The sequence below is a fragment of the Procambarus clarkii genome, chromosome 74 (genome assembly GCF_040958095.1).
Source record: "Procambarus clarkii isolate CNS0578487 chromosome 74, FALCON_Pclarkii_2.0, whole genome shotgun sequence".
Classification (NCBI taxonomy): domain Eukaryota; kingdom Metazoa; phylum Arthropoda; class Malacostraca; order Decapoda; family Cambaridae; genus Procambarus; species Procambarus clarkii.
Genome location: NC_091223.1, coordinates 11,216,709 through 11,229,564, shown reverse-complemented (window position 1 = coordinate 11,229,564; position 12,856 = coordinate 11,216,709). Strand labels below are relative to the sequence as shown.

General features: G+C 40.5%; 1 protein-coding gene across 13 annotated transcripts in view; it reads right to left on the bottom strand.

The window, feature by feature from the left end:
* The window catches only part of LOC123767372 (uncharacterized), a 648,238-nt gene that overhangs the window by 321,128 nt on the left and 314,254 nt on the right, over positions 1–12,856 (bottom strand). For all 13 annotated transcript variants that reach the window (XR_011224571.1, XR_011224570.1, XR_011224572.1 and 10 more), the window contains one exon: positions 3,057–3,242. Coding sequence is in view for 10 of the 13 variants with exons in the window: in XM_069312920.1 (XP_069169021.1) it covers positions 3,057–3,242 (186 nt within the window). In the remaining 3 variants the exon portion in view is untranslated. The remainder of the gene's footprint in view (positions 1–3,056; positions 3,243–12,856) is intronic.

The following is a 12,856-nucleotide window of genomic DNA, read 5'->3' as shown; positions in this document are numbered from 1 at the left end:
GTTGCTTAGGTACTCCTGTATCCAACGGAGTACCTTCCCTTTCACTCCAGCCTGCATCCAGCTTTTTCACTAGCCTCTTGTGTGGCACTGTATCAAAGGCTTTCTGACAATCCAAAAATATGCAGTCTGCCCACCCTTCTCTTTCTTGCCTTATTTTTGTTGCCTGGTCGAAGAATTCAAGTAACCCTATGAGGCAGGACCTGCCATCCCTGAATCCATGTTGATGCTGTGTTACAAAGTTCTTTCGCTCCAGGTGCTCCACTAGCTTTCTTTGCACAATCTTCTCCATCAGCTTGCATGGTATTCAGGTTAGAGACACTGGGCTGTAATTCAGTGCCTCCTGTCTATCCCCTTTCTTGTATATCGGGACTATGTTAGCTGCTTTCCAAATTTCTGGCAGTTCCCCTGTTGCCAGTGATTTGTTATACACTATGGAGAGTGGGAGGCACAGTTCTTCTGCTCCTTCCTTTAGTATCCAAGGGGAGATTCCATCTGGGCCTATAGCCTTTGTCACATCCAACTCTAGTAAACACTTCCTTACTTCCCAGCTGGTAATCTCAAACTCTTCCAGTGGTCCCTGGTTAGCTATTCCCTCTCTTATCTCTGGGATTTCTCCTTGCTCTAAGGTGAAGACCTCTTGGAACTTCTTATTCAGTTCCTCACACACTTCCTTGTCGTTTGTAGTGAATCCTTCTGCCCCTATCCTTAATTTCATAACCTGTTCCTTTACTACTGTTTTTCTCCTGATGTGGCTATGCAGCAATTTAGGCAGAGTCTTTGCCTTGCTTGCGATGTCATTTTCGTATTGTCTTTCTGCCTCTCTTCTCATCCTGACATATTCATTCCTGGCATTCTGGTATCTTACTCTGCTCTCCAATGTCCTGTTATTCCTATAGTTTCTCCATGCCCTTTTACTTTGCTGCTTAGCTAGCCTACATCTCTGATTAAACCATGGGTTTCTCATCTTTATTTCACTGTTTTCCTTTTGGGCTGGGACAAACTTGTTTGCTGCGCCCATGCATTTTTGCGTGATGTAGTCCATCATATCTTGGGCCGTCTTACCCCTGAGCTCTGTTTCCCATGCTATATCTGTTAGGAATTTTCTTATCTCCTCATAGTTTCCCTTTCAGTATGCTAACCTTTTGGTTTCGGTATCCCTCCTCGAGTTCAATAACCCTTCTTCAATCAGGTACTCAAACACCAATACACTGTGGTCGCTCATTCCTACTGGGGCCTCAAAACCGATTTCTCTTATGTCAGAGTCGTTCAGGGTGAAGACCAGGTCGAGTCTCGCTGGTTCGTCATTTCCTCTCATCCTTGTGGGTTCTCTGACATGCTGTGTAACACGTCATATGCAGGGTTGAGTAACTTGCAATAAATTGCGCAATTTATTGGAGTACTACGTGTAGTACTCAAGTACTACACGTAGAGTAGTATGCAAGTACTACTGCTCACTCTACACAAGTAATTAAACAGAGTACAGTACTACGCAAGATTTAAACGGCCCACGGATACATAGGGTTCACCTCACCTTCATCAGGGCTCTTGTAAACAGACACCATTTAAAAATAAATCGTGGGCCACATTTCCGGGTGTGAGGGCCTTAGTAGTGAATGAGCGACCAAGGCTTGCACACGCAGCATGAGCTCACAACACTGCTGTTCAGCTTATGACCCACAGCATTGCCTAAATATGCCATAATATATATATATTCATGCTATTATTTAGCGATGATAGTATTATAAAACACCCCGATTGTGGTCAAAATGACCAGGATTCTGATAATAGCAAGATTGTTATGATAATTTGTGCTGCGCTGTGCGAGGAGTAAAGTTGAGGGTGGGAAGGCTGTAGCATCATCTGCCGAATCTGTGTGGCCACCTGTTGCTGTCAGCACTTACTATACGAGCTTAGTGGTTCGCTATAGTGAACAAAACATGCAAATACTTATATATAACTTTTGTATATAGTGAATAAAAGCAAAAACATCTGCATGATTTATCATGCTGGATAGGGGTGGCCAATATGCTCTTTGGGCACTATACTGCCTTAGTTGAACAGTTATGGTGAACAAAAATGTAAATATTTATATATAATGTGTGTATATAGGGTAATAACACCACAAACAGTATTGTTGGAGAAATTTTAGTACGTCTAACCTTGGATGTGAGAGGGAAGCAGCCGCCAGCTGACTGTGTAGCGACGTATCTTAGTGCCTGAACTAACTACTGTATATTTATTTTTGGCATATTTGTACAGTTGTGGTGAACAAAACATGTAGATAAATATATATATATAACGTCTGTATATAGTGAATAAAAGCGAAAACAGTATGGTGGGAGGAGAATGTGGGCCAGTGAGGTGTTGAAGGAGTGAGTGGCTGGCTGGTGTGTTGCGGCCACTCCTCGTTGCTTTTTGACTCATAATACCAACTTAGTGGTTCGTTATGGTGAACAAAACATGCAGATACTTGTAGATAACCTGTGTATATAGTATAATAACTGACAAAGTATTTGTTCACTGTTTGAGGAACATAATTGAATCAACAATATGCATACCATAATTTTGAGTAGAGCAATGATTCACACATTTTATTATATAAATATATCACACTACACACTATTGAATAATATTACAGCAAAAAAACGAAGAAAAATCAGACATTGAAATAATTAGCCAATTATCTTTTGTGGCCACTCCTGCCTGACAGCTGGGGCAGAGCAGAATGCCTGGGACGCATGATGAGTCAGCGCCTGTTTTTAGTCAGACTTCATCGCCCTATTGCGGGCAAAATATGCCACTTACAATTTTTTATTATTTTTCCCATGATCAGAGAACTCAAATTAACAAGTTTAGAAGAATTTTTTTTTTTTTGGTATGCACCTGTGGGTGACAATGGCCAAATAGCTCTTAGCAACACAAGGGTTAAACAAAAAACACCCCACTAAACTCTTGGAATAATGTCTCCCAAACTCGCACACAATTCACATAGCTTTATTATACCCACGTATCCTGACCACCAGCAGGACAAACACTGGTTCCAGTCACTGACTCACCAGGTACCCTCCTGGAGCAGATGTACCCGCCAAAGAGATCACACTGGTGGGCGGACAGGGAGAGTGGCGGCTGACGATGCTGGCGGGGTCTGAGGAGTAGTGGAGGCGCCGGGGACAGTTCCTGTAGACTCAGGCATTCCGACTCCAGCCCTCCAGTAGCCAGGCGACCCTCCACGGGGCCTACCTCTGTCAGGAGAAATATTGCAATATTATCATCAAGGCATACGTACAGTACATCTATGCACATTACGTAGAACTGTTGCATCAGTACATGATCAAAGTCCAGGATACTCAAACTCTACAGTCAGAACAGCATTCCTGAGAAATTATTATTAAATCCAATTCATAAACTTTCAAGACGTAGCATACATTGGCGTACAACAAGATGAACATGTTTACACACATATACTCAACCCACATATCTGAAAAATAAAAAAAAGTGAAGACGTTTCGATCCTTCCTGGACCATTATCACAATAATTCTCCAGGATGGACCGAAATGTCTTCAATACCCTAGAGTTCAGATGTGTCCGTTGTGTGTCTTAATTTTCAGCCCCGTTATCGTGACTTGCTGTTCACAACATTTTTATGACAGACATCTGAAAAAAGCCTGTACCAAAACATGCCGCCACTCGGCCACGAAGAGGCATTAGGAACGTAACTTAAAACATGACGATTTCATTTGGTTGTGTGATAGAGTCAGCTGGCACGCTAGTTAATGTAATTCCCAGAGTAAGAATTACACCGTACTGGTCGCCATACTACAGAATAGATGGTCGCCGTACTATAGAATGGATATAAATTTACTTGAAGTGTCCAGAGTAGGATAACAAAGTTCATTCCCCAAATTAGAAACCTGTCATATGAAGAGAGATTAACCCTTAAATGGCGCATGGCTATATACCATTTGACACCCACAGGCGCATACAAAAAATATATATTTTTTCTTCCTAACCTGTTAATTTGTGTTCACTGATCATGGGAAAAATAATAAAAAAATCGTAAGTGGCATATATTGCCCGCTATAGGGCGGGGAAGTCTGGCAAAAAACAGGCGCTGACTCAGTGTGCGTCCCAGGCGGTCTGTTGCTTGCCAGCTGTCAGGCCGGAGTTGCCACAAAGAGATAATTACCTAATTATTTCAATGTCTCTGATTGATTTTTCGTAGTTTTTTTGCTGTAATATTATTCAATAGTGTGTAGTGTGATATATTTATAAAATAAAATGAGTGAATCATCGCTGTACTCAAAAATATGGTGTGCATATTGTTGATTCAATTATGTTCATCAAACAGTGAACAAATACTTTGTCGGTTATTACACTATATATACAGGTTATATATAAGTATCTGCATGTTATGTTCACCATAATGAACCACTAAGTTGCTATTATGAGTCAAAAAGTAACGAGGAGTGACCGCCATGTACCAGCCAACCACTCACGCCCTCCCTCAACACCTCACTTGCCCACATTTTCCTCCCACCACACTGTTTTTGCTTCTATTCACTATATGCAGACGTTATATATAAGTATCTACATTCGTGTTCACCATAACGAACCACTAAGTTGGTATGCTGAGTGGCAGTGGCAGCCCACCACTGGCTGCCACTCCCTCCCTCACCTCACCTGACTTGCCACCATTCTCCACCCACCATACTGTTTTTGCTTTTATATACAGATGTTATATATAAGTATTTACATGTTTTGTTCACCATAACTGTACATCTAAGCTTGTATGGTGAGTAAAGGCACAAAGACATAGGACCTCACACAGTTAGCTGGCTGCCGCCCTCAAGGCCAGACGCACTAATATTTCTCCTCCAACAATACTGTTTGTGGTGTTATTACGCTATATACACACATTATATATAAATATCTACCTGTTTTATTCACCATACTTGTACAAGTAAACTGGTATGGTGCCCAGAGACCATCGTGGTCACCAGTAAACAACATAATGCTATTTATGTTAATTTTTATTTATTTATGTTTAATTTATTTATGTTAAACAACATGCTATTAGGACAATATCCAACTCTGGCCCCAGACAGCACTCGGTACCCTTACTCAAATCTCTGAATATGTTAGATATTAAGTCACTGCACATTCTCTCTTGTGTATTATACATATATAAAACGCTGAACTGTAATGCCAATCCTGACCTCAAAAGCTTCATTGAAGGTTGTAACAGAACCCATGAGCACCACACCAGGAATAAATACAGTTTTGATATTCCTAGAGTACGACTTAATCAAACTAGAAATGCTCTACAAATCAAGGGACCCAGAATGTGGAATGACCTTCCCAACCATGTTAAAGACTGTACCTCTCTCAACCAGTTTAAGATAAAAACTAAACACTACCTAATAAATTCCCTGTAACCCACCTCACTCCTTTATTGTCAACCCATATGTCTGTTATTTTATTATTATTATTTTTTTTTTTAATCAACACTGTTTGTCAACCTATTGTATTTGTGCTGCTTTTTCAGTCATGTTCCCCCTTTTTTTTTATCTTTATTTGTATTTGTTTTCAACACTTTTTATTCTTTATGCTCAATTAGTATTAAGTTCTAGATATTAATGTTTTTCTTGCCCGAAACGCATTGCGTAATAGTGGCTTTAGGCATTGTATGTACTAGCTCTATCTTTATATCAATCCATTAATGTAACATCACTTGTATGTATGTACCTTACCTGAATAAACATATTTATATTTATTTATTTATTTTATAATAAATCGTGCAGACGACGCCACCACCCTCACCAAAATGGCGGCTCCCAACCTACTCCTCTTGCTGTTTATACCCTCTATACACACGTTATATATAAGTATCTACATTTGTGTTCACCATAGGGAACCACTAAGCTGGTATGGTGAGTGCGGTCAATAAAAGGTGGCCACACACAGTCAGAAGACAACGCCACCACCCTCCCTCCCACAGCATTACTCCTCCCTCCATGGAGCACAGCACTAAATATCACCACAATCCTGCTATTATCAGAACCCTGGTCAGTTTTATCACAGTCGGGGGTCTTCTGTAATAATATCAGCGCTACATAATCTCAAACACCTGAAACCAATTCTATTTGCTGACGACACAACCTTCATTTACTCCAGTCCTGACCCTCTTGCTCTAAATGCCACAGTAAATACTGAGCTAAATAAAGTCCATCTTTGGCTAACTGCCAACAAACTCACCCTTAACATTGACAAAACCTTCTATATTCTGTTTGGCAATAAATCCTCTAGTCTTATAAATCTCAAAATAAACAATACCCAAATTTGTAACAAATTAGATGGCAAATTCCTTGGCATTCTCATTGACCACAAGCTGAATTTCCAGGGACACATTCTAAATATATCAAAAAAAGTTTCAAAAACTGTGGGCATTCTTTCTAAGATCAGATATTATGTACCACGCCCTGCTCTGGTGACTCTCTATTACTCCCTTATCTATCCTTATCTCAACTATGGTATTTGTGCTTGGGGTTCTACTACCCAAAATCACTTACGTCCTCTAATTACCCAACACAAAGCCACTATTAGAACAATATCCAACTCTGGCCCCAGACATCACTCGGTACCCCTACTCAAATCTCTTAATATGTTAGATTTTAAGTCACTGCACATTCTCTCATGTGTATTATACATATATAAAACGCTAAACTATAATGCCAATCCTGATCTTAAAAGCTTCATAGAAGGTTGTAACAGAACCCATGAGCACCACACCAGAAATAAATACAGTTTTGATATTCCTAGAGTACGTCTTAATCAAACTAGAAATGCTCTGCAAATCAAGGGGCCCAGAATGTGGAATGACCTTCCCAACCATGTTAAAGACTGTACCTCTCTCAACCAGTTTAAGATAAAAACTAAACACTACCTAATAAATTCCCTGTAATCTACCTCACTCCTCTATTGTCAACCCATGTCTGTTATTTTCTTTTTTTTTTCTTTTTTTTTAATCAACACTGTTTGTCAACCTATTGTATTTGTGCTGCTTTTTCAGTCATGTTCCCCCTTTTTTTTATCTTTATTTGTATTTGTTCTCAACATCTTTTATTCTTTATGCTCAATTAGTATTAAGTTCTAGATATTAATGTTTTTCTTGCCCGAAACGCATTGCGTAATAGTGGCTTTAGGCATTGTATGTACTAGCTCTATCTATATATCAATCCATTAATTTAACATCACTTGTATGTATATACCTTACCTGAATAAACATCTGAATCTGAATCTGAATCTGAATAATAGAATGAACAAGTATATTATGGCATTTTTAGGCGATGCTGTGGTCACAAGGTGAACAGCAGTGCTGTGAGCTTATGCTGCAGGCGTCAGGCTTGGTAGCTCACTCAATACTGAGGCCCCTAACACCCGGGAATTTGGCCTACGATTTAAAAAAAAAAATGGCGTCTGTTTACAAGAGCCCTGATGAAGGTGTGGTGAACCCTGTATATCCGTGGGCCATTTAATTCTTGCGTAGTACTCCAAAGCATCATACGATGTGATGCGCAATTTACTGCAAGTCGGTAAAACCATCATATGATGCGATGCACAATTTACGGGTTAACAAAGCTTAAATTGCATTCACTGGAAAAGCGAAGAGTTATGGGGTCACATGATGGAGGTTTACAAGTGGATGAATGAACATAAAGGAGATATTAATAGTATATTAAAAATATCAACAAGAGAGAGAACACAAAACAATGGGTATAAATTGGGTAAGTTTAGATTTAGGAAAGACTTGGGTAAATACTGGTACAGTAACAGGGTTGTTGATTTGTGGAACCAATTACCATGTAACATGGTGGAGGTGGGGTCCCTCGATTGTTTCAAACGTGGGTTGGACATGTATATGAGTGTGATTGGGTGGTTATAAATAGGAGCTGTCTCATTTGGGTTAATAGGCCTTCTGCAGTTACCTTTGTTCTTTTGTTCTTATAGTACGGCGACCAAAACTGAACTGCATAATCTAAATGGGGCCTAACCAGAGCAAGATATAGCTAAAGCTAGAACACCACCAGGTGTCTTGTTACTAATAATTCAATTAATAAATCCCAGTGTCCTATCTGCCTTATTACGAACATTCATGCATTGATCCTTGGTTTTAAAATCTTACTAATCATAACTCCCAGATCCTTTCGCAATCCGACTTTGCACTCTCAACACCATCTAGCTCGTATCTTGTAACTGTTATCATTACCTAGCCTCAAAACATTACATTTGTCAGCATTAAACCTCGAACCGTTAGGGGCCCAAATGGAATTCACACCCACAGGCGCAACAAAAAAAAAAAAACTAAAAAAATTCTTTCGTCTTATAGAAGTGTTCATTTTTGTTCCCTGATCACGGAAAAAATAACAAAAAAATCGTAGGTGGAATATTTTAGCCGCAATAGGGCAGGGAAGTGTGGCAAAAAAAGGGGCGTTGGCAGAGCCTTCGCCAGACGAGGTCTACTCCGCCCGAGCTGTCAGACGGCAGTTGCCACATATATATTATTACCTAATTATTTCAATGTGTGTGATTGATTTTTTCTTAGTTTTTTTGCAGTAACATTATTCCATACAGTGAATTGTGATATATTTATATAATAAAATGTGTGAACCATCGCTGTACTCAAAATTATGGTGTGCATATTAGTGATTCAATTATTATGTTCATAAAACAATAAACAAATAGTTTTGCTGTTGTTACACTATATACACAGGTTATATATAAGTATCTGCATGTTTTGTACACCATAACGAACTACTAAATTGGTCTTGTGAGTCAAAAAGCAACGAGGAGTGACCGCCACACACCAGCGAGCCACTCACTGCCACTCCCTCCCTCAACACCACCTCACTCACCCTTATTCTCCTCCCACAATACTGTTTTTGCATTTATTCACTATACACAGATGTTATATATACGTATTTACATGTTTTGTTCACCATAACTGTACATCTAAGCTTGTATGGTGAGTCAAGGCACAAAGACGTAGCTACTCACACAGTCAGGTGTCGGCGGCCGCCCTCAAGGCCAGACGCACTAATATTTGTCCTCCAACAATATTGTTTGTGGTGTTATTACGCTATATACACACATTATATATAAGTATCTACCTGTTTTATTCACCGTACTTATTTAAATAAGCTGGTATGGTGCCCAAAGACCATAGTGGCCACCAGTAAACAACATGGCAAGTTCCTCTCCTCACCAAAATGGCGGCTCCCAACCTACTCCTCTCGCTGTTATCTCACACTATACACACGTTACATGTAAGTATCTACATTTGTGTTCACCATAGCGAACCACTAAGCTGGTATGGTGAGTGCAGTCAATATAAGGTGACCACACACAGTCAGAAGATGACGCCACAACCCTCCCTCCCAAGCCTTACTCTTCCCTCCATGGAGCACAGCGCTAAATATCACCACAATCCTGCTATTATCAGAATCCTGGTCAGTTTTTTCACAGTCAGGGGGCTTCAGTAATACTATCACTGCTAAATAATAGCAGTATCATATATATTATGGTATTTGTAGGCGATGCTGTGGTCACAAGCTGAACAGCGGTGCTGTGAGCTCCTGCTGCGTGCGCCAGCCTTGGTGGCTTGCTCAATACTCACGCTGTAACACCCAAGAATGTTGGCCTGGATTTTTTTTCTAGATAAAAATGAGTTCCCTGTTGGGTTATTTGTGGACCTGCGTAAAGCTTTTGACACTGTCAACCACCAAAACCTTCTTCTTTAATTACATCATTATGGAGTCAGAGGACACTCCAAGCAATACCTCAAATCCTACCTTACTGACAGGCTCCAGTATGTTTCTGTGAATAATTCAATTTCTCCCACCCTACCCATCAACATTGGTGTTCCTCAGGGCAGCATACTTGGCCCTCTCCTCTTTCTCATCTACATTAATGACCTTCCAAATGCCTCCCAACACCTCAAAACCAATTCTATTTGCTGACGATACAACCTTCATTTACTCCAATCCTGACCCCCTTGCTCTAAATGCCACAGTGAATACTGAGCTAAATAAAGTCCATCTTTGGCTAACTGCCAACAAACTCACCTTTAACATTGACAAAACTTTCTATATTCTGTTTGGCAATAAATCCTCTAATAAAATAAATCTCAGGATAAACAATACCCAAATTTATAACAAAATAGATGGCAAATTCCTTGGCGTTCTCATTGACCACAAGCTGAATTTCCAGGGACACATTCTAAATATATAAAAAAGTTTCAAAAATTGTTGGCATTCTTTCTAAGATCAGATATTATGTACCTCGCCCTGCCCTGGTGACGCTCTATTACTCCATCATCTATCCATTTCTCAATTATGGTATTTGTGCTTGGGGTTCTACTACCCAAAATCATTTACGTCCTCTAATTACTCAACACAAAGCTGCTATTAGGACAATATCCAACTCTGGCCCCAGACATCACTCGGTACCCCTACTCAAATGTCTGAATATGTTAGATATTAGGTCACTGCACATTCTCTTATGTGTGTTATACATATATAAAATGCTGAACTGTAATGCCAATCCTGACCTCAAAAGCTTCATTGAAGGTTGTAACAGAACCCATGAGCACCACACTAGAAACAAATACAGTTTTGATATTCCAAGAGTACGACTTAATCAAACTAGAAATGCTCTACAAATCAAGCGACCCAGAATGTGGAATGACCTTCCCAATCATGTTAAAAACTGTACCTCTTTCAACCAGTTTAAGATAAAAACTAAGCACTACCTAATAAATTCCCTGTAACCTACCTTACCCCTATATTGTCAACCTATGTCTGTTTTTTAAACAATGCTGTTTGTCGACCTAATTGTATTTGTGCTGCTTTTTCTGCCATGTTCCCCACTTTTTTATTTTTAATTGTTCTCAACACATTTTATACTTTAATCTCAATTAGTATTAAGTTTTAGTCTTTTATGTTTTTCCTGCCCGAAATGCTTTGCGTAATAGTGGCTTTAGGCATTGTATGTACTAGCTCTATCTATAAATCTATCAATTTTTGTAAAACCTCTTGTATGTATGTACCTTACCTGAATAAACATTTATTTATTTATTTTTTTTTTATTTATTAAAAGATAAAAAGGTAACAAGGATAGGATAATGGTCACTGCCATGGAGGTCATCAAGGACCCGCCACCCAAAATCTAAGGAAAGGGATGTCGAGCACAGAGAAAGATCAAGACAGGAACGGGAGCGAGTCCAAGAGTCCAAATGAGTGGGCGCACCAGAATTCAGAAGGGACAGGGAGAAGAGAGGATGAAAGGTTCAAGGAGGCGACCCCAGGTGTTTGTCAGCACATCACCCCAAAGGGCATGACTACAATTGAAATCACCCAGCAGGAGCACTGGCTCCGGCAAGGAGTCTAGGAGGTGTTTAAGATCAGGAAGAGAACGTGAGCTAGTGGGAGGGAGATAAATGGAACAAACCATGTACCATTTACACACAAAGACACGGGCAGCACAACAGTGGAGAGGCGATGAAAAATGTATGGGGATGAAGGGAACATCTGAGCGAATCAAGAGAACAGCAGAGTTATGGCGCCCCAGCAACAGCTGGGGAGGGGGGGGGGAGAGAAAAGAATAGCCATGGAAGCGACCAGGACGAGCACCAAGCATCGGCTCTTGGAGACAGACACAAAGGGGGCGAAAACTGTGAAATTAGAAGTTGAATGTCAAGGAAATTGGTGTAATATCCACGGATGTTCCATTGAAGAATATACATCGACAAAAAGAGAAAGGATAGCAACAGAGAGCATAGAAGAAACAAAGGTAAAAAAGGAACACAGCACATTAAAGAAGCACAGGGTCAGCGAAGTCAGTGTTAGGGGGCATGTGTAAACTGAGTAAAGAAGGAGAGAAAGGAGAGGGAGGACAGACCAGAGGTGGACAAGTAGGGTCTGGAGGAGGAGGAGGGGAGGGACAGAAAGAGGTGAGCGCACCTCAGCAAGGGCAGTAACCGAGACTGAACAGGGAGGCTGAAGAAACCTCCACAGTAGGAACAGGGGGCTCCACCACCGAAGCGGGAGGGGAAGGAACGATAGAATCAGAGATAGGGGGCGAAGAAGAAAGCGAAGCCTTTTTACCTACCGGGGAGGAAGGAGAGGAGCCAGGTTTCCGCTTCTGACTCAAAGAGACAGGCGTCCCAGCAGGAATATACTGGGCAACAGAGTCTAGCATCTCAATAGAAGAAGACGAGTGAGAGTGAACAACATAACCACCAGGAGAGCGATGGCCATCGGCCCGCACAGTCAGGTGGCGTGGAGAGCCAAGAGAAGGAGGACCAGAGGGAGAGGAGAAAGAAGACATAGGAGACATGACAGACTAGCCCCAACTCTGGCCCCAGACATCACTCGGTACCCCTACTCAAATCTCTGAATATGTTAGACATTAAGTCACTGCACATTCTCTTATGTGTATTATACATATATAAAACGCTAAACTATAATGCCAATCCTGATCTCAAAAGCTTCATAGAAGGTTGTAACAGAACCCATGAGCACTACACCAGAAATATATACAGTTTTGATATTCCTAGAGTACGACTTAATCAAACTAGAAATGCTCTACAAATCAAGGGGCCCAGAATGTGGGATGACCTTCCCAACCATGTTAAAGACTGTACCTCTCTCAACCAGTTTAAGATAAAAACGAAGCTATACCTAATAAATTCCCTGTAACCTACCTTACCCTTCTATTGTCAACCAATGTCTGTTTTCTTTTAAAGAGCGCTGTTTGTCGACATAATTGTATTTGTGCTGCTTTTTCAGCTATGTTTTC